Here is a 23,622-nt window from a genome sequence, read left to right on the forward strand (position 1 = left end):
CCCACCAACCTCCACCCTATTAATACTGATGTCATTAGGCAATGTTAAATCAATTGGCGCGTCAATGGGGACTGAGGTGTGGCACTGGAGGTCGCAGTCAGTGCAGCGCATGCTCCCTGGGCCGCACCCCCTGCGCGCCTCTAAATTTAAGTAAGATTTTTTTCTGCTGAAAAAGGTTCCGTCTCCTGTCCCTTGGAAGGGGACACCCATGCAGTATGGAGGAAAGGGGACTATGGACTAAGAGTTAGTTTGTCACTACGGCGAGTAACTTATCATTTTTTGCAGGGTAAATTTCACCACTATATTCCGACTCAGAACTTGCCTTGTTTGTTCCTTGAGATTTATGGTCCCATGGTTTAGGCTGGCCACGTAGGTGTCATAGCTATCAGGCAGGTAGTTTGGGCAAGCTGGGTGGAGGCTTGGCAGGCCTGGCATAGGCACACAAAGAACCCATAGCAAATGCCTCTTTTAATCCATTCTTAGTGTTTGTAGCAACTTCCTGGTTACCACTTCCTGTTGCCAAACAGGAACTGCATGATGATTCATGAGCTCTCTAGTGTTTGGGTGTGGCTGGCTATATAAGCCACACCCAAGATTCTTCCAGTGCTTCGTGTTGCTTACTGTGAGCTAGACAGTCCTCGCATCAAGAGACGCCGCAGCCTCGGCTCCAGACAAACTTTACGATACCGAATCTTTGCCACGAATTGACCGACTGTATAAGCTACAGCCATACCAAGAAGTGGGTGATCAACCCCTCATTCGAATTTGATGAGTCTTTACCACGTGAGGTATTTACTTGTTTCCACATTGGCGAGTCACATGCCAGCCTGTCATCCGCACTAAGATGGATGTCTTAACTCACCCTAGCACTGGATAAGTCTTAGATGGAGTACCCGGGGCCCGAATTTACTCCATCATACGTCCTGATGAAGGCCTGCACATAAAGCTGCATTCCACAGCTCATCCCAGGGCCGAAACACCGTAGTGTCGACAATTACACCACATGTTCAGTGCACAATGTATGCATTGCTTTTTTTTATATGTTCATTGAATTCGGTTTTTTGTTCACATTGTACCTGCATAACCAATATGTTTTTGAATATTAGCAGAACTTGTATGTCAACCATTTAGATCCATTTCATTCCACTGGATTATACTCACCTGTATTTTTTCTTAATACTCCTGGGTACACTATCCCCATATTGTGCCATTTGTCATTTGTTATGCTAATTAAATGTATTAAGTCAAGACATGCGCAGGCATTGACTTCTTCACTTTGTTATGAGACTACTGTATGGGTGTGTCCTCTCACCCTGAAATTTTGTTTTGTTGATTCAACTACGCCCACCTGGGTTTTTCAGGGCATTGCCAGGTGCCCTTAAATATATTCTATGCGAATAATGGGACAAGGGAAACACTGGAGATACACCGGTAAACACTCTAGCATGGGGAAAATGAGAATATGCCACATAAGTTGTATACAAGGAAATGCAGTGAATTGTCTCAGCCCAATCAGTCTTAAAGTCTTTTTTTATGTGCCCTGGTCTTTGCACACAATCTTCCTGAGTGACCCCATTATAAACCAGTACTGAACTCCTCTTTTCTCTAAATTCTTGGATAGACGGGACAGCTCCAGCATGCATGGTTAGATGTAAATTCTCATAAAGGGAATTTTTAGGGGGGGTCAATTCTTCTATATATAGAGAGCTGCCTTCAAACGTACCTGGCCGTTAAAGAGACGACACAGCTCTTGTCTTAAGACTGCATTAGGGATAGCCATTGGGAGACCAATACCTCCTTCCGTAGCGTCCCTTGTATGATGTTTAAGATATGTCCCATGTTGTGGATACAAAGGTCCCGGCCATACAAAATGATTCTCAAATTTGGCTAGATAATAGCGCCTCAAGGGTAGCAGTGAAAATTTGTTAACGGTTTCAAAAATTTCAGTTGTACAGTTAATTTTTTAGCTTTGTCAGATAGTATGTTTTTCCAACACTCCATGCTATTTCTATTAGGGAGGTAATGGCCCAAATAGATACAACCTTGGCCTGTTCCACATTATCCAGTCCCATAGTCCAAACACAGTGCTGAGTCTTTTTTCTCTGAGAAAAGTCCAAGACCTTAGACTTGGAAGCATTAGGCAAGCGATTGTTGGCCAGTGCATAATTAAAGAACGGCTGCATTTTTGTTCTCAGGCCTCGCAGAGTTCTATCGAGAATAATAAAATAATCTGCGAAAACCATCCACTCCAACCTAATACTCCCCAGCCTAACGGGCGCCTGGAAGGACTCTGCCAGTCTCCACATCACACACGTATAGGTTGAAGAGTATAGGTGCCAGTGTTACACCCCTGTTTAACCCCAATGTGTATGTAGATCTCTGCTGAAAGAGACCCCTCTTCTGTGAGACAAACTTGTATGGTAGTAAGAGTGTAGGAGGGCAATCAGTTGGACCAGCTTGCAAGGGATATTCATAGCAAGCATTTTCTGCCAGAGCCTAGACCTTATGACGCCATCAAATTCACTGGTCATATCCAGTGATGCTAAATGCACATCCCCTACTTGTGAATGATGAACATAATGTCTAAGGTGGACCAGGATGGTCGCATTGAGTGAGGTGCTCAGTTCTTCCCTGAACCCCACTTGGAACTGGCTCAAGAGATTGTTACCTTTGATAGCATGATTGAGATCCCTTAAAAGGAGGATAGGAAAAAACCTTACTCGTAGCATCTATGCTATAGGTCTGTAATTGTTCAAATCTAGTTTATCACCTTTTTTGTGAATGGGTACTATAATACATTGGACCCATGAATCAGGGACAGTTTGGGACTGGCAAATGTAGTCACATAGGCTTCAAGAGCTCAGCCCATAAGATCAGATCCTCCTTAAGAACAAAGGGAGGTATATCGTCTGGTCCGGGGGCCCGAGACAGCTTAAGTCGGCCAATGGCCCTCACAATGTCCTCCCTGTCCCAGGTGCACAGGCCTCCAACAGGTATACCTGTCACGATCCACATCCAGAACCCCCCCCCCTGGCAAACCCATGGGCCAGGAGGGGTCTTGGCTCGGGTCTCCAACAAACTTGGGCATCCTTTTCTTGGGCCAGTCCTGGCGCCAGGCTCATACTTAATAAAGACTTGTGTTTAGGGAACTACTTTATTTCAAGTGCCAGCCAACATGGAGGCATCCACATAGCTTGGCTCCTTGGAACCAAGCTATGCGGTATAGTGTTTTGGGTGTGGTAGCCTAGGAACTACTTTACCTGGACTACTTTCTTGAAGCTATTTAAACCACACCCGACTTGGATAACACGCTTCGCGTTAGTTTGCAATCCTGCAACGTGACGCTCATCGTGTTCAGCTGAACCCGCGAACCTCGGAAGAACAGCATCTGTAAAGAGAGAAAAGGACATCGTTAGCAGCAGCAGCTTACCTGTAATTTTCATCGTTGGCTGCCCACTGCTCCTGCGAACAGCATCCTAGGATCAGCGCGTCTCCCGGACCGACAGATCTGCAAAAAAGGAAGAAACAAGACAGACACTTTTACAACATAACGAATTGTGCCGAAAAGCTTACCTCGCAAGTCTCCCCTCGACCAGCATCGCCTCGGGATTTCATACACCGGCTGAGCACCGCGATCTATGGTAAAGAAAAGACAACAGGTTAGGAAAGGCAAGGCATCATAGCGCTGCGCATGGCGCCTACTTACCGCATCATAGCGCTCTTTATACGCCATCATTTACCGGCGAGACCCATTTCAGCCAATGTGCCACATTGGACTCCCGCGCTCCTAAGGAAGAGAAAGAGACATTTATTAAACCAAGAAAGGCATGCAAGAATAACAACCATATACAACAGCAATAAGACCTACCTGAAAGACTCAAAGCGGGCCGGCATCAGTGAAGTAACTAGATCGCATTCGCCCACAAAGGACAACGTGCCCCTGCCAAGAAGGCAGGACGGAGTGCACACCTGAATTAACAAGGTGAGAAGAGGTCCAGAGGGGCTGCGGGCATACAGGGTGGTGGGGGGCTGCTTATCCCAGTTGCCCAGTCTTGAACATTGGCCACCTGTATTCCAGGCAGAACTTCCCCGCTGGTCACACCTGGGAACTGCAGAGAAGGATACCGGAGTCCCTATGGCTGGGTGGCTTCCCCGTGGATACCAGGTGAGCATAACAATACCCAAGTCAAAACCATCAGTGTCCCTAAAATCAACAGGTAAGGCATATTTATTGGTGTAATATTCCACCCATTAGCAGATTCTATGGGGCAATCCAAACCACCTTTGGCATTGCCCAATGTCCTGTTAACAGTAGACCAAAATGGTCCTTTACCTTTACATAGGTTTTCAGCATAATCTGCTGTAGCCTGTGGAAAGCATCCATCTTAAGGGATTTTCCGAAGTTCTTGTATCTTTGCAGAAGTTTGCGCTTGCATGCTGCATACTCATAGGCGGTCAAGCACTATCTTACCAAAGCAACAAGTTCCCTTCTTTTGCGAGTCTTGGATTGAAAGATTCTATCGTCACTCAAGTAGGTCTTTTTCCTGACACTAGCTGGAATGTGTTGGTGTCTGATTTGTCGAATGCAGGCCAAGGTGGTGATATACAGTGAGTCCCTACGACCCTCCCTCAATATGCTCGTAGAAAGGCCGGAACCAAGTCTTTCAAGGAGGCAACAAGAGGCGATTGAATTTGAGGATAGTTTTTCTGTTCCACACAACGTTCATCCCCTTATTAATGATAGTTAAACCAGCCGTTCCGCTCTTGTCAGAAGGGTAGAGATGGATATAGACAAGGAGAAAGAGGGGTATATGGTCACCCAACTCAGTTGGAATATGGTTCAAGTAACTGCAGCTGTTCCTGATGCCATTGGAAATGTAAATGAAGTCAATCCTCTGAATCAGAGCCCCTCTATACCAAGTATATCTGGAGGAGAGAGAAGAGGGAGAATGATCCAGCAAGGCCATGTCCCAATCCCCCAAGAGAATATCCCAACGGATGCCGTGTTTGGTATTCAAGTGTTGAAAGGTCGGAGTGGCCCCCATTGTATTCCACAGATCTCCTTCTGCACAGAAGGAATTAAAAACGCCTCCCAAGATTATTCGCTTACCACAACCCCTCTCAAACCAAACATACAGGAGATCGCCCAGTCCTTCAATAGTTTCAAAAGTAACCCTTGTGGGTGTTCCAATAGAGATGGCAAGATAGGTTGAAGGCCTGGTCCCAGCTCCAAACTAATCACCAGAAGCCATTCATTGCTACATATCATTTCCCATTTGAGCCCCAGGTTACGATCAATGGCAATAGTAAGACCCCCTCCAGGTTGACCCCATCCTCCCTAACTGCCGGACACGAGACGGTATGAAAGCCTTCCAGTAGGGGGTTGGCCATAAGCATTGTCTCTTAGAACAAATACATTCTAGGAAGTAGATTACCTGCAGAATTGATCATAAATTTAAACATATTAATGCTTCCACATGAGTTCCAAGGAACTATTTCAATCTCAATGCTGTCATGCATGTCCCAGACCCTGTCTGATGCTCTTTAAAGTCTTAAGGGCCGGCTGAATCCAGCACCAGTCCTGACCATTAACCAAAAGATTCGAGATAAGGGACAAAGCAATGCCGGAGTCGTTCGGTGCTGCAGATGTAGGCCTTGCAATTCACTTTTACAATAGCAGGTTCCTTAAAAGCAAGAAATGTTTTTGCTTCAGCTTGGTTTTGCAATTCCAAGAGCGCAAAAAAGGAGCATGACACCTTAAAAACACGACCAGATTACAGACCCTCTACAAGAAGAGGATCTGGGTCCAAACCAAACTTTTATTTTTTGTTTTTTTGTGGCCAACGCTTCCCTCAACAATAATATTCATCGGGGAAACAATTGGAATTCTACACAGAGAAATAGCGGTTTCAGCACCCCGTATCCCCAAAGGGGTCAGCGACGTGGCAAAGGAAGAGGCCGGAACTCTACACCCACACGCTCCCCGGCCTCAGGTTCGAATTGACCCGAAGATTCGGGTCCCCTCCCTGGTCGGGGGCCGGCTAACATAGTTTCTTCAGGCATGGGAGCGAATAACTACAGACCAGTGGGTGCTAAAGACCGTGGCCCAAGGGTACTGTATAGAGTTCAACCGGTCCCCAACATTCAGACCTCCACGAGCAAGTCTACTGACACCAGACCATCTTCACATTCTTCAGCAGGAAATCTAGACACTACAGGAGAAAGGAGCCATGGAAATCGTACCTCTTTCACGGGTAAAAGAAGGTATTTATTCAGTGTACTTCCTTGTACCCAAAAGATCTAACCATGCGCCCTGTTTTAGATCTACGCCCAGTAAACACATTTGTAAAGCCACAAAAGTTCTGCATGGTCACACTGCAGGATGTAATCCCACTGTTATCACAGGGGGAATTACATGGCAACACTCTACATGAAAGATGCATACTTTTCATATTTCAATGTTGCCAGCGCACAGAAAATACCTCAGATTTATGATACAAGACAAACATCAGCAGTTCAAAGTACTACCCTTCTGCATAGCATCTGCATCAAGGGTATTTACAAAAGTACTAGCGGTGGCAGCAGCATATCTGTGCAGGCAATTCATCCCGGTCTACCCTTACCTCGACGACTGGCTCATAACAGGGGACTCTTACGAAACATGTCCAATACCCAAAAGACAATAGATCTTCTAATCAGTCTGGGATTCTCTATGAACGAGAAAGAATCCAGTCTAGACCCGAGTCAGGTCCAACAATTCCTAGGGGCTGTAATTCGAACAAAGGACGGCCTCGTCTTCCCCTCCGAGAGGGTCCAAAACATGTTTCAGATCCCTCAGTATGTAGCCAGTCGAGAGGGGACTGTACACAAAGCTATGCGACTTCTAGGAATGATGGCATCATGTATCTACTTGGTTCCTCGCTCGCGCATGCGCCCAGTGCAAGAATGGCTAAACAGCCAGTGGTGTCAAGCCGGCGAACAGTGGGACGATCTAGTTTTGTCTCGCCGGCCCTCGTTCTCCCGCTGCGGTGGTGGTCGAGGGACAACCTCTTGAAAGGGAAATCCTTTACCACCCCCGCAGTGAAGCCACTATAACCACAGACGTCTCTCTTACAGGGTGGGGAGCTCACCTGCTTCAACAAACGGCGCACAGAGTTTGGCGTCAGACATAGCATCCAACCACATAAACCTGTTGGAACTATTGGCAGTGTTCAAAGCACTGAAGGCTTTCCAGACACAACTGCAGGGGAAGACAATCCTCATCCTCACAGACGGCACCAAAGCCATGAATGATCTGAACAAACAAGGGGGCACTCCGTCTCCAGGGCAGTCCAAACTGTCCCAGAACATTTGGAAGTGGGCTCTCAAACGCAACATGTTCCTGTTATCACAACATGTTCCAGGGGAACTCAATCTTCTGGCAGACATACTCATCAGAGACTTTCCGTTGCCCAAGGAGTACGAATGGCGATTACACTGAGACATAGTCTCCAACATTTTCGCAGAATGGGGCTTCCCAGAGATCGATTTGTTTGCAACTCTGGAGAACGCTCAATGCGAAGATTACGCCTCTAGGGGAACAGACTCTGGATAACATATATTGGAAACTAATAACTTGCTAGGTCTTACGACAATCTGGTTTCCGCCCCAGACACGGGACAGAGACCGCATTATTAGACCTTAAAACTCAAATCGAGGATCTAAAGGATCAAGGCAAACTAGCAATGCTACTACTTCTCGACCTTTCAGCCGCATTCGATCTGGTCAACCATCAGATCCTGTGCGAGCACCTCCATTCAGCTGCCAACTTCTCTTCCTCGGCTGCGGCTTGGATCAAATCTTTCCTGAGCAACAGATCCATGAGAGTCTTTGCCCCATCCGCAGCCGCGGACCCTTCCCCGATTCACTGTGGCGTTCCTCAGGGATCTTGTGTGTCACCTACACTCTATAACATTTTCACGAAACCACTCTTTGATGTGCTTGACTATCTGGGTGTCTCCTATACTAACTATGCGGACGACACCCAGATACTCATCCCCATCACTGGTGATTATCTAGGTGACACCAAGGCCCTTAACGACGTCTACTTGGTCATCCAAGCCTGGATGGCCCAACATCAGTGGTGCTTGAATGATGACAAGACGGAGCTCCTGATCTTGGGCACTGCACAACGCCTGAGCAGACTAGAGCCGTCCTATCAGTCATTCAACATAGATGGTAATATCATTCGTGTCTCAAAAGATACCAAAACGTTAGGTTTCTTCCTTGATGCCACACTCATTAACCCGACAAACTAATGCTGTCAGATCTGCGTCTGCATACACATGCAAACTTATCGCAGCTTGCAGACCATTCCTCACTACGTCTAACAGCGTTACGCTAGCGAGAACCCTTATTATGGCTAAAATTGATTATTGCAGTGCTCTTTATCTTGGCACCAGCCAAGAGAACCTGAACAGACTTCAAACGACACAAAACAACGCCATTCGTGCCGCTTTAAACATTCCCCGACACCACCATATCACAGAAACCAGAAGTAAGTTAAATTGGCTACCTGTCAAACAGAGAATTTCACTCAAAACACTCGCCCTTACGCACAAATGCCTAGCCAACAAAGCCCCGATCTACCTTGGTGGTAGTCTGTCGCGCCACTCTACCTCCCGACCTCTAAGAATAGCCCAATCCCACTGTCTAGCGATCCCCAGATTTAAATTGCAAAAAGCAGGGGGCTCAAGTTTCCCCGTTTTAGCTTCCAAGTTATGGAACTCCCTCCCTGTTTCAATTAGAGCGGAAGACTCTTTCAATACCTTCAAAGCCAATACTAGATCTTGGCTTTTCAACCAGCTTTAAGGCCGGCTTCGCGTTTCTTCCTGACCTACCCTGACTTGCCGACCGCTACTATCACCTATCGGCACTGAAACTACTGTACATATGTATATAAGATCCTCTTGTAAATGTATATAATGATTCTTTGTTATACCTGCATATCGGATCCCATGTGTAAATGTTTGATTCTCTGTTATACCTGCATATCTGTAACCTTTTACAAATTGCGCCCTGATGCCTCCGGGCCTGCTGGTTTGCGCGTTATAAATAAATAAATACAAATACAAACATGGTCAGGGAAATTTGTCTATGCTCCCTCTGTCCCCCTCAAACCCCCCCCAACTTCCGTTCTCATCAAGATCGTGCACAAGATGCACCAGGAACCAGTCACCACGATACTGGTGGCCCCCATGTGGGCCCGCCAACCCTGGTTTCCTCATCTGATGGAGATGTCCCAATCTCCTCCAGTCAAACTGCCTTGCCCGTACAACATGTTGTCGCAAGACAGAGGGGAGACACTTCACCCATGCCCGCAGACATTGAACTTGACAGCCTGGCTTCTGAGGTCATAGTTTGGACACCTGCAACTCCCTAAGAGATGTATGGACATTCTCAGGGAGGCAAGAAAACCGAACACCAGATACTGCTATTCCAGTAAATAGAAACGGTTTGTCATCTGGTGCAACTCAAAGAGCATTAACCCGATTAACTGCTCTCCCACACAGTTTTATACCCAACTCATTTACTTGACTCAGGCCTGGTCTTCACCTCCATAAAGGTGCACCTAGCTGCACTTTCAGCCTACACGACATCACAACAGAAAGTGTCATGGTGGAAGATACCAGTTATTAAGGCTTTCATTGAGGGAGTGAAAAGAATTTGCCCTCCCATTTCTAACCCGGCGCCCGGATGGGATCTAAACGTGGTGTTGACTAGACTTATGGGGGCTCCTTTCAAGCCATGCACAAGGCAAGTCTTAAAGACCTCACCCTGAAGACTGATTTTTTGATAGCTATTACCTCCATCAAGAGGGTAAGTGAACTACATGCACTCTCGATCATAGAACCCTTTGTAACAGTTCACAAAGATAAGGTGGTTCTGCGCACTCACCCTAGATTTGCATCTAAATTAATTTCCAAGTTCCATGTGAACCAGTCAGTAGAACTACCAACGTTCTTTCAGAATCCTTCAAGCCTGGGAGAAAGAACCCTGCACACACTGGATGTTTGCAGAGCTGTTATGTTCTACATGGAAAGAACTCAACCACTAATCAGTTTTTCGTTTCGGTGACATCAGGAAGAAGAGGAGACGCAATCTCCAAATCCACCATCTCTAGGTGGATTGTTAAATGTATCACCCTCTGCTACACCCTTGCTAAGAGAGAGCTGCCCTTCAAGCCTAGAGCACATTCCACTCGAGGCACTGGGGTGTCCATAGCATTCATTGCAAATGTTCCCCTTGAATCTATTTGCAAAGCGGCAACCTGGAGTTCTGTACACACCTTTCAAAAACACTATTGCCTAGACACTCATTCTAGGTCTGATCCTCAGGTGGGACAGGCAGTACTAAGACATCTTTTCACTACTGTTCCTTCTCACAACCCACCTCCAACTCCGGGTACTGCTTGCTAGTCTATGCACAGCACGTGATTCTAAGCAGATTAACACACATCAGAAGACATGCATTACTTACCCTAAAAGCATTTCTGATGGTTGTATCTGCTTAGATTCACATGCGCCCACCCTTCCTCCCCACTCGGATGGAAGGAACATGGACGTCTTACTGCTTTCTCTCTTTTCTGTACTCGCGCACGATAGTCATAAGGCTCCCTCACGGCAGAAAAAATACAATTGGAGGGACCTCCACACATTAGGGATCTTGGGTACACTACACGTCACGTAGGGATAGTGTTAGTCACGCCCATGTCGACGCCCCTTTCGATTCTCGAAAGTCAAGATGCAATACTCTGCGGTTACCACTGGATGTTGGACCATATGCACAGCATGTGAATCTAAGCCGATAAACCATCAGAAATGCTTTTACAGTAAGTAATGCATGTCATACATGGGCTGAGCAGCCAGTCGAAAGAACATTACCAGGGGGTAAGTAACTTGTTCTTCTCAGCTAATGCTGGTGCTTCGAAGAAGTCAAAAGGATTGCGTTTAAGAAGCGATTTTATGATAAATTAATTACCACCATCCTATTTTGGTTTTTCACCTTTTATTCCTGATGACCATAAACTGTTGCCCAGGTCTTCAAATTATATTTTTAAAATTGTCATGTACTATAGCATCAGATTTGAAAACCTTTGTCTTGGATGGTCCTGTTGTGGTGCACTAGAATGTCATTGTTCAAAGCATTGTCTTCACTTTATTCTAGCACTCTTAGCCATAGTCGCCTTTTCGAGGAATGCAGCAAATTCTCATTTATTTGCAATTGGAGACCTAATATTTGTATGAGCTAGCCTGTTCGTCAGGGTAATGTGTACATTTATGTTGCTTTACATCACTGTTGAATGTATTTGACCATTGAGATCTGTTTACTTTGCAATGCAGATTAAACGTTATGCAGTCTTTTTTGGACAGTAGATAATTGCCATGTTTGTGAAAGTAAAACCCTGACCCAGTACATAGTTGGGTGAAATGCAGTAAACCATGTAGAAACATTTGAAAAACAGTTAGACCAGTTTTGCGACAATACACCAAATGATTCAGATTTAAAACTGAACTGGTCATATACAGTTCCTTCATATTATAAAGCAAAATGCCAAAGTATTATGAGTCTTTGGTTAAATTTGCCTCTTGGAAGGGCAGCTCATAATAAGAGTGGCTTGAATTTGTCAAGCTGTTCCTTAGATGGAAACCTATGTGATGGCAAGCAAGATAGAATGGATGATGAAGTTCATGTAACAGCATCTAGTGGCAGTAGAACCAGTAGTCCCACAAATACGTCTAATGGGTTTAAATGTCGGAACTATAGTTGCCTCATGAACAAGTAGGTCTTTAGCCTACTTAATAAGCACTTCATGCACCGCTATGTTCCAAATTGTGACTGGTACAAGGTCATTAATAGCTTCATTAGGGATCAACGGTTTAGTGTTCTTCGTTGATGCTCCTCCCAATGTTGGTGCATTTAAACACCATTATTTCTGTTCATTTTGTTAGCTGTGTAGTTTATGCATGTACTAAGGGTGCAAATCTGTGCACCCTCACATAGGTGTAGAGCTATATCCTACCTATGGAGCAATGTTACGTCATTTGCGATATTGGTGTTTTAGTGCTAAATCCTACATCTACAGACTCGACAATTAATTTCTTATGCCATGCACGTTCATGTGAATAGATGCTTGCTTTTGTAATTTGTTCGGCATGTCATTTCACTATTCAAATCTCACCATAGACAGCCCTCATAGCATTGTGGTTGATTTAGATGACTATGAATGCTCCACCAAGATGTTTTGTATGGGCATGTACTTTACATTTTACATACGGCTGACCTGAAAATATTCGTACTTTGATTTTGTTTTTCAATACTTATTCTGAAAGCTTTCCATTCTTTTCAGCTCGTCAGTATTGGCTCTTCTTACAACTATGGAAACGAAGACCAGGCAGAGTTTTTGTGTGTTGTCTCTAAGGAGTTGCACAATACCCCCTATGGCACAGCCAGTGAACAGAGCGAAAAGGCAAAGGTAGGTCAATGGGAATGAAATTTTGCAATACAGAACAACCAAATGTAATGCCTCCTTTTGACCAGTATCAAAGATTTGCTCTGAGATGGTCGGTGTGTGTAACTTTCTAATGTAAATGTTTGTGTGACATTTGGATGCTGTTATTAGAGGGCGTCCTAGGTATGGTCATGTTTTTAAGGTAATTGTTTGCCAGAAATGTACTAATTTGGGACAGTTCTTCTGGAAAAAACATGAATAAAAAAATATACTTTCCTTTTAAATACGGCTTAACCTACGAAAGGAGCCCCCTTGGTTAAACATTTTCTCGAGTACATTTTGAACTACCATATTTGTGATGTAAATCTAGATTCTTCATTTTTTTAAAGCTAAACTTTGCTGTGTATGTTGAAGGACATTCCTCAGACTTTGAAATGCAAAGGAGAATATGGCATGAGGCTTTAAAAACGATTCCATTTATGTGTAGTACTAGGATAATGATCCCCCCCCCCCCCATTTTCTCCCCTGGTTGCTTTTAGATCCCTTGCTGCCAAATGTCCTGCCCTGTCCCATTATTGGTGCCCCGTTCCCTTGTATTGATAGCTTGTGATCAGTTTCCTCGCCTTTTAATTCTCTCCCTCTCCCCATGACTTGGAAAGAAGTCTGTTGCTCCTCAAAGCTAGATCGGTGATCATATTATTGTTTGGTGAAAAGTTCCTGAACCAGTTTCCTATTAACTAGCTCAAGCATCTGTTAAAGCCTTTAAAAATAATTTTAATAACTTAAAATTACAGATTGTAAGGTTGTGTACCTGATGGGAGGTCTCCATTCTGTACCACCAAGTAAAGTTTCTGGTTGAAAATGGAACTTGTGTATGACTAGGGTAAAGTGAATTCTTCCCAGTTCGAGGCTGAAAGTCTAGCAAGTAGAGACAAATGCATTTCAGCACAAACGGAAATGGTCACTGAAATCTCGATTCTTTTTTCATACTCTTATGAGAATCACCTTGTGCTTTGCCCGAATTTTGGAAACTTTTTTTGTCAAGTTTTGAATACTCATGGACGCGGTACCCCAAGGATGCCCTGTAACTTTTGGGCAAGCATGATAATGCCACTGAGCTACCTATACATAAAATGATCATTCAATTCAGCCACCACAACACAGCTGGGATAGTCTTATAAAACTTTACATGTTATACTGGGTCTCCCAAGACCTCACTAGATAATTGTGGCAGAAATGGCTTTAACCTGTGATAAATAATAGATTGTTTTACTATCATTGGGGTGTGGTGGGGTTGGGGGGGGGGGCATATGTCCATCTGGTGTGTAAATCTATTTTAAACAAGCGGATTCCAACATCTGGCACTTCACTTGCCTTTTATGCTTGGCCCACACAGTGCCTCGTTCTGTCAATGTGGTGTCTTGCAACTCCTTAAAGGCCTGCTATGTCAGTGATTCACAAGCAGTCCTGTTTGTAATTGGTTAACTTGGTTAGTGTATCTAACCACACTTCTGTCAAAAGAACCCAGATCACTAAATGTGCTTTAGATGCAAGTCAAGACTGGTTTTGTCCTGTTACCCCTTTTTTTTTCTATGAAACGCGCATATAATAGATCATTTTGTTATTTGTTGGCTGCACTGATTGAGTCCTCCTCCATGCCATTTCAGCTTTACACTTAAAACTCAGTTCCACTTCGGCCTGACACTGGAAACAAGCTTTCATTAATCAAACAAGATTCTATGGGCCCCGCACTTTGGAAATTACTAAAGTGACTTTAAATGACACAAAAAGGTATGGGGGCAGCTAATGGTCCCAGGCCTCTGGAAGCAGCATTATAGAAACCACTTAATTCCCTCCCCTGGTTACCGATGCAGCAGAAAGTAGCCTTTAAAATTCTGCTTAATTCACCTGGGAAGTCTGCCTGAAATATATTGATCAAAAGCTTTGCGCGACATCTTGGTATCGGTAATATCCCCATATATATGGTTGCCATACATAATGTTGCCGGGAAAAGGTTGTGGTGACTTATATGGTGACCATATATATGGGGTGAAGGGGAGCAGGGGTGTCCCCCGCGTGTTCAATGTAATTTTTGCAGGGACATCATTACATGGAACCAGGATTCTCATGTCTTCGGTGGGTAGGTTTTGTGTATGTTGTGTTATGCAGTCCCCTTCTGGTTGCAGACGCCAGAAAAGAAATCTATCTTTCAGGAAAGCCCACAAGAGTTTTATTTTTCAACAGGCTTAGCCTACTTTTTGATAGTTTGTCCTTTCTATACTCTCCTCCTCAGCTCTGCACAGGCTGCCCTAAGCATAAAGCAAATTCAAATGTATTTTGTCCTCCCACGTATTCCTCATCTTTTGGTATATCCATATTCACCTTTAGCTTCTTTGGGCATTTTCTCCAGTAGGGGACGCTGCGTGTCGATGTCCGTCGACTCGATGTCCCTTGAGGGCCTCGGTTTCGATGTCGACGTCATCACTAGTGCATATAGCGTGCAAAGCGACCGTTGGCTTCAGTTTTGTTTTTCCACGAGAGCTATTGTTTCGGAAGATCGGCATGCTTTGGTTCCTTTCGAGAAATCTATTGAATTTTGTGAAATAATGGCATCTTCATCTACTACAAGATCGTGGTTTAAAAAATGCCACGACTGTGAGGCGATAAAATGGCCCTTACGTACCCCCATTGGGTGTGTCTGTGGTGCTTGGGATCCGATCATATGACAAGAGTGTGGATCCTGTCTTTCAATGACAGTGAAAGACCTGAAAAAACAGAGGGAAATTAGCTGAAGGTAGGTCACATAAATCCCCTTCGACTGTTGGAAAAGCGAGTCGGAAGAAAGCGAAGACATTACCGATCCAGGAGTGGATCTCACCACTCATTGTCTTCATGACGTATGAAGGAAAGGCGTCACAGGTCGCAGTCTTTGAGTTCCTCCCCATAACAGGTAACCTGCCCAACAAAATCAGCTTCTCTGGCTGAATGGGAGAGATTCCACCAAAAAATGCTCCATGTCTTTGAAAATGCGGCCCGACGTCCTTGAAGCAAGAGTAGGAGGCATCCCCCTGTCAAGGAGACACTTGACAAATAAAGGGAAAAGGACAAACCATGTGCGCCACCGATCCTGGGTGTCCATGAACAAACTCTCAAACCTTTGAAGGTTCTGTCGAGAGCCTACGTCTGTGAAGGCAAAAACATCGACCCCCTTGCTAACAAAATCTTCGACGCCAGGGTCATCGAAACAGTCGACGGCATCAAACGTCGATGTAAGTGGCAAAGGTATTGAATGATGTCGAAAAATCTAGGGAAACCTTCAATCCACTGTCAAAAGATTTTTTCAAATCTCTCCCTTCAATATATCAAGAGCATGAACCATCAGAATATGAAGCACATCATTTTGGTTTGGAGTATGGAACACCAGGCGTTCCACGTGCTCTAACATCAGAAGAGTCATGAGGAAGGACCTTTGAGACACTGCACCACCTTAAGATGACCTGACTGATATTTTAGATAAGGGACCTCAAGAGGACCCTATTCTACTTTTTTCATGTGTCCTTACAGAGGAGGGTCGGTGACAACTGGGAAACACCACAGTTAATTCCGGCAGTGAATAAAAGATTGTCTAGTAAATACAGCACCTCCTAGTAGTGATCAGTTTACCTTTCCAAACATCCCACTCCAGAAAGCCTGGTGGTACAGGCTGTCACTTCTACTTCAAAGCAGACTGCATACCTGACAGATGCCCCAGACAAGGATGACAAACGCTATGATGCCATGGCAAAGAAAGTCTTCTCTGCTGGAGTATGGCCCTTAAATCGGCAAAGGTAACCTATGCAGTGGCTAAGTTTTCGTTTACTCTATGGTAATGTACCGCAATGGAAGCTGATCATATTCCTGATGGGGAAGACAGATGGTTTTTTTGAACATTGTTAAAGATGAGAAGGAAGTTATGTGCGAGTCCCTTCAAACTGTTCTCAACTCTGTGGACAGTATTGAACTGGCATCTCTCAGCCCTTTAAGATGAGTAGCAATACCCTGGTGATGGTTGGGGATGCAGATTTTTATTCATACATCAATAATCAAAATGACTAGGGTAGTTTGGCAAAAGGGAGTCAGTTGTACTCCGTTTTATATCCTTGTTATTAAAACAAACATCAGCAGTCGTTCGATCCTCCTACTCAATGCATTTTAGTAGAAACCGAGGTTATATTGCATCAGATAGTCTTCATTGACATTGACCTGCGTCACTACCTATGTGGAAGTACAAAAACCTATCGGAGGGAGTGATTGGCTCTAAGTAAATATCTAGTATAAGTTCCATATCGGTATAGTACAGTGAAGAAAAGTTATAGGGTGTTTAACATCAGGTGGGGCAACTAAGCCCTCCCTAAAACATGGCCACTATAAACGTCACTAAATACATGATGTTCCATTGGCTACACAGGACTCTTGATTACATGGTCCTCTATAATTGGCTGTCTTCTAACCCCCATCAGTACTTTTCCACCTACGTTCAGCAGCACGCAGACTGAATATCCAGGTGTTAGTGGGCTCATCTAGAAACTAACTTCCCACCCATTATTATATCAATCCATCACCTCAATGGTCCAGTGTCAATTAGTGCTTTGAAGTTTTCCCTTGAGTTTGTACTGCGCTCTTGAGAATTTTAAGGAGTGTAGGCAAAGCCGACCCTCGTGCGTAGGTGTGACCACCTCGTCCTTCCAATTTTCTTTTCACATGACTGGACACCATGAAATCGAGCTTTTCGTGTATTTAATATTCTTTTTAATAGTCCTCTGACATATTTTGTTTTGCTCAAGCTTCCTGAACAGGAGCCCCTTGTTCCTTCACACAATTTGTATCCAATGTCAGCCAAGTCCTGGTTGATGAGTTTGGCTTCCTGGCTCATCCTATCTCCATCTGATATAATTTTTTGCAATTAAAACTTGCTTTTAACTGTAACACACTGGAGTGAGGCCTTCTTATTCATGTTCAGTACTGCTTTATAACATGCAATGGAAACCTCCATCTTTTATTTGTCCATATGCATATTTAGAGGCGTGTGTGTATGTGTGTATATATATTTCTGAGGCTTGTGGGATCTGCTTAGATCACATGCTGTGCATAGGCCGACATCTAGTGGAAGCTGCGGAGTATTAGTTTGTTTTTCGAAACTCGAAAATGGGCGTCGACACAGGGCGTGCCAGTAATACTATCCCTAGTGTGACGTCCACTGTACCCAAGATCCCTCACGCGTCTAGGATCCTCAGATTGTTTTTTTCCGCCATACTGGTCGGAAGCATTTTGCGGAGTCCCCTGGCCTTAGCCATACTTTTGCTAAAAATTTAAAATAATTATCTATTGACATCCTTCCCCACCCCAACGTCGAACTTCAACACTCGACGCCGGCTGGAGAAGAAATCGACCGTCGGCTGCTGCACGACGGATTTGGGCCTCGGAAGGCCTCTGGCCTTGGCCCGGGCCTTGGAAGGCCTCTGGCCTCTGGCCTCGGCCCTACAAGTAGGGAGAGTGGGGGTGGTACATACTCTACACTCTTGGTATATAGGTACACCATATACATTTCCTACACTTAACAGCCCGCTGCCTCAAGATGCGTATGGAGGGTACCCCTTTTCAATTCTGCCCCAAGTGCAATCGCAAATACCCTTGGGTCGACAGGCACGCCACGTGCAATCTCTGCTTGCCGAGGGACCACCCCGAAGCGAACTGCAGAGCATGTAGTAGGTTTAAACCTAAGACACTTAAGGACCGTTCGACGAAGCGTTGGGCCCACCACGCCAGGCAGGCGGCCATGGCAACGGAGGGCGCCTTCAGCGACGGCAGCGACGCCGTACTTTCGGACGGCGAGGGCATTATGGCGTCGAAAGACAGCTGAGCACAGGTCCCCGACCTCGGAAGGTCGTCCGGCAGGGCGACTATGGGGAAGACCCCCGGCGACACAAGCGCTTCACATATTACACACACTAAACACACTAAGTCCAACCGAGACTCAATGACGTTGAGTTCTCGGAAAGAGGCACAAACAGAACGGTCCGATTCGGTGTCCGCTGGGTGCTCTCGATCAAGATCGCCGCATGACTCCAGGCAATCATCCACTCTTGCCAAGAGTGCCTCGCTCCCTAGGCTAACAGAAGTTCGATCGTCGGAAGACGAAGACGACTTCCACCCCCAGGCCGCGCTCCAGGAGTCGGAGCCCACAGTTAAAATCAGCGAGGCCCCACGCTCGAAGGACAGGGACACCACCCCCGATCCTCGACGCCAGGCGTCGAAAACCTCCGGAGCCACTAAGGGACAGGGAAAACATTTTTCCACTCACGGGCAGGGGGGAAAACAGCAGAAGAAACAACCTTTGCACTCTTCCACACCTGTAAAACACACCACTCCCCCTAAACAGACAGACAAAACCAGGTCTGCTGATATGTCTAAAACCAGCAAAGCTACTCAAGATAAATCCCATAGACTTGCTGAGAGTCATTCCCAGTTCCAAAAAATGGTCCGGTGAAGACATAGATAGGGTCATGTCAAGAATGTCTTCTTTGGCTGATTTTTATGATACAAATGCAGAACATTTCCTCTCGTATGATCCACAAGGGGCGACACCCTCAGGCTCTAAGGATCCTATCCCCCCCCCCCGAGTAAAAAGCCCCGGTTTGAAACACCGATAAGGTCAGAACCCTTCGAGGTACAACCATACGCAAGACCATACTCACTGTATCAAGGAGAGGCTTCCTTTGGTGAGGACCAAGAATTTGGTATGGTGGAAGAGCAAACCGGGACGGGCTACTATGGGGATGATGAGGACCAGGAAGAGGAAGAGGAGGACCCGGAAACATACAGAGTAGATTCCCTGGTAGAGAACGAAGCCCCGGTTACCGACTCCCCGGTCGATAACTAACCCCTCCTAAACGAGGTTCTCGCACACGCAGCAGAACATTTCCACATTGACACCCACGGTGTCCAGGAGAAGAGGGACTTCACAGAAGAGTTAGTGGGAGAAAGGAGGCCTGTTGCCCAGACCATCCCTATCCTTAAGTCCATTCAGCGGAGAATAGATCCGTCCCTAGTGAACCCGAACCTCACCAGAGCAGTCAATCCCAGGGTTGAAACTTTTCAGGGCGGCCCAGTCTGACCCTCTATATAAGAGGACATCTGAAGCCAGACTCCCTAGTGGTTACCAACAATCGTAAGAGGGCTGGAACACCCTTGTCATCGTCCGAAGCTCCTCCCGACAAGGAGAGCAAAAAACTATACAGTTTCGGCAGGAAAGTAGCCTCAACGTCTGCCTATCAAGCAAGGATTGCAAACTCCTCCACCCTGTTGGCCAGCTACAACTGCCATTAGTGGGAAGAAGTCACGGCACTCATAGCCTCTGCTCCTGAACCTTTAAAGGGCCAGTTAGCTCGGATTTCCGCAGAGGGTAGAGCCGTGTCTGGTTGCATTTTGAAAGCAACCTTCGACGCCGCGGACAACGCAGGCAGATTGATAGCGGAAGGCACTGTTATCAAAAGATATGCGTGGTTACGGCAGTCTGGTTTTAAGGCAGAAACCCAGGCATCATTGTTGGACAAACCGATCTGTTTGGTAAGGCGGTCGAAGACGCACTGAAGAATGCCAAGGACGAATACGAAACACTCAAGTCCCTTGGCCAGTTAACCAAAAAAAAACCCATAAGCAGAGAGGGAATAGTAATTTTCGTCGCCCACACGGCCAAAATTCCCAGAGAGGATCTACCTATTCCCAGGGGCAGGGTACACAGTGGAACAACAACAACCAACAGTCTACCCAGGGTTACGGCAGGGGTAATAGGAGAGGTCCTGGTAAAGGCAGAGGCAGCCCCAACAAGGGAGGCGGCACGCCTCCACCAAAGCAGTGACGGGCAGTTCGGGGTCCCTTCTCACGCAACCCCAGTAGGGGGACGCATTTCCAACTTCACCCAGGCTTGGCAAGGGATAACATCAGACAGATGGGTGCCGTCAACAGTATCCACAGGATATTGTATAGAACTACTGCAGCATCCCCGGAACCATCCTCCACGACAAAGAGTACACTCCTTAGAACATCAGAAGAATCTCCTCGAGGAGATCGCCGTTCTGCTAGAAAAGGACGCGATAGAACTCGTCCCGGGACACCAGGTAAACAAGGGTATTTATTCAACTTACTTCCTTGTGCCAAAGAAAGATTTGACAATGCGCCCAGTATTGGACTTACGGCCTGCCAACAAGTATGTCAAGCCCCAAAAATGTTCGTATGACCACGCTACAAGAGGTAATCCCCCTCCTAAAAAAGGGGGATTACATGGCAACCTTGGATATGAAAGATGCTTATTTTCATATTTCCATGTTCCCAGCCCACAAAGTATTTGCGCTTCAAGGTGGACAGTCGACACTACCAATTCAAGGTACTGCCCTTCGGGATAGCTTCAGCACCAAGGGTATTCACCAAGGTACTGGCGGTGGCGGCTGCACACCTACGCAGGGAGGCAATCCCAGTGTACCCTTATCTGGACGACTGGCTCATAACGGGGGAAACCCCAGGAATTTGCAGGACAAACATTCAAAGGACTATCGACCTCCTTCACGAGTTAGGCTTCTCAATCAACGAGAAAAAGTCAAGCCTAGTGCCAAGCACCTCAAAACAATTCCTAGGAGCAATCCTAGATACCCAAGAGGGGTTGACCTTTCCTTCAGAAGAAAGAATTCGGAATATACTACTGCAAATTCCACATTATCAGTCCAGTCAACAAATAACAGTACGCAAAGCAATGCGTTTTCTGGGCATGATGGCGTCATGTATTTACCTGGTCCCCCACGCGCGCCTGCGCATGCGTCCCATGCAGGAATGGTTGGCGAAACAGTGGTCTCAGGCAAGTGGTCAGTGGGACGATCTAGTGGTAGTTTCACCAACACTGGTACAAAGCCTTCACTGGTGGACAAGAGAATCTCTCACAGGGAAACCCTTTTATGATCCCGAGGTACAGGCAATAGTCACTACAGATGCATGCCTGACGGGGTGGGGAGCTCACCATCTCCACCACACAGCTCAGGGTCTCTGGTCTCACTCAGTGGCCAAGAACCACATCAACCTGCTAGAGCTTCTGGCAGTATTCAGAGCGCTTCAGGCGTTCGAGCCCCACCTACTAAACCTGTCAGTGCAAATCCGGACGGACAGCACAACAGCCATGTTCTACCTGAACAAGCAGGGAGGGACTCGCTCGCCAAATCTGTCCAAGCTTGCCCAGAAAATCTGGATATGGGCACTCAGACCGAACATCTTCCTGTCATCACAACATGTCCCAGGGGAGCTCAATTCCCTAGCGGATGCTCTGAGTCGAGACTCCCTCCCAGAGGAACATGAATGGGTTCTACAGAGAGGTCGTAGAAGATATCTTCTCTCAGTGGGGTTTCCCCATTATAGACTTATTCGCCACAAGCGAAAACAGACAATGCCCAGGATTTGCATCCAGGTTCCCCCAACCAGACTCCTGGGGGAACGCCCTGTGGATGAACTGGTCAGGGATGTTTGCGTACGTTTTTCCACCAACTCCTCATCAGGAAAGTGGTGAACAAGATGAACAGAGTCGATGACGCTCGTCCTAGTTGCTCCCATGTGGGCAAGACAACCGTGGTTCCCACACCTACGCAGGATGGCGGTGTGCGAGCCCATCAAACTTCCAGCCTGGTACAACCTACTGTCTCAGCACCAAGGTCAAACAATGCACCAGCAACCCAACTCAATGAACCTGGCAGCATGGCTCTTAAGGTCCTAGAGTTTGGACATCTCAATTTGCCACAGAGGTGTATGGACATCCTAAAGGAATCTAGGAAACCAAACACAAGGCACTGCTACTTTGACAAGTGGAAGAGGTTCATTATCTGGTGCCAGAGTAGATCAATCAACCCGGTTGATTGCACTCCTTCCACTATTGTTACATACATGCTCCACCTGCTGGATGCAGGATTGGTTTTTAACTCACTGAAAGTACACCTAGCAGCCCTGTCGGCTTACACCACTTCCCATAGCAAGGTTTCGCGGTGGAAAGTACCAGTAGTTAAAGCCTTCATGGAAGGAGTAAAGAGACTTCACCCTCCTTAATGTGGTGCTAGCCAAGCTCATGGGCCCCCCTTTCGAACCCATGCATAAAAGCAGTCTCAAACACCTGACTTATAAAACGGCCTTCTTAGTAGCTATTACTTCTATAAGAAGGGTCAGTGAAATTCAGGCTCTCAGTGCAGGATCCCTTCTTTACAGTTCATAAAGACAAACTGGTTTTTACGCGCACACCCTAGGTTCTCACCTAAATTTATATCAAAATTCCATGTAAACCAGTCCATTGAGCTTCCGGCTTTCTTCCAGGACCCGCAAAGCTCGGCTGAGGTGAAACTACACACCCTAGTTGTGCGTAGGGCGGTCCTCTACTATGTAAATAAAACCAGACCGCTAAGAAAAACAGATCAACTGTTTGTCTCCGTAGCTACAGGCAGAGAGGGGGATCGTGTCTCTAAAGGTGCCATCTGGAAGTGGATTATTAACTGTATCCAGCTGTTACTCCCTCTCTGAAAGAACTCTGCCTTTCACGCCAAGAGCCCACTCTACTAGAGGCATTGGGGCCACTGTCTTTCATTGCAAATGTACCCCTTGACACCATTTGCAAAGCAGCTACTTGGAGCTCTATTCACACTTTTACTCAGCATTACTGCATTGACACCCATTCCAAGGCAGATACACAAGTGGGACAAGCGGTTCTAAGACACTTATTTGCTCATGACCCTTCTCACATCCCACCTCCTTCAGGTACTGCTCGCTAATCTATGCACAGCATGTGATCTAAGCAGATCCCACAAGCCTCAGAAGGGATACATTACTCACCGTAATCGTATTTCTGATGCTTGTATCTGCTTAGATTCACATGCGACCCACCCTTCCTCCCCTCTGAGAGAAGGCGCATGATTGCTTGTAGTCTTACCTTTCTGTCTATCTGCTTGGAATATCTGTACTCACGCTACTCCTCATGCTACCTCATGTCAGAAAAAATACAATCTGAGGATCCTAGACGCGTGAGGGATCTTGGGTACAGTGGACGTCACACTAGGGATAGTATTACTGGCACG

General features: G+C 46.1%; 1 protein-coding gene across 4 annotated transcripts in view; it reads left to right on the plus strand.

Annotated features, from left to right (window-relative positions):
• Positions 1-23,622, plus strand: part of KCTD5 (potassium channel tetramerization domain containing 5) — a 531,705-nt gene that overhangs the window by 353,606 nt on the left and 154,477 nt on the right. For all 4 annotated transcript variants that reach the window (XM_069647192.1, XM_069647193.1, XM_069647194.1 and 1 more), the window contains one exon: positions 12,389-12,514. In XM_069647192.1, coding sequence (XP_069503293.1) covers positions 12,389-12,514 — 126 coding nt within the window. The remainder of the gene's footprint in view (positions 1-12,388; positions 12,515-23,622) is intronic.

The sequence above is a fragment of the Ambystoma mexicanum genome, chromosome 2q (assembly GCF_040938575.1).
Source record: "Ambystoma mexicanum isolate Mex_15411 chromosome 2q, UKY_AmexF1_1, whole genome shotgun sequence".
NCBI lineage: Eukaryota > Metazoa > Chordata > Amphibia > Caudata > Ambystomatidae > Ambystoma > Ambystoma mexicanum.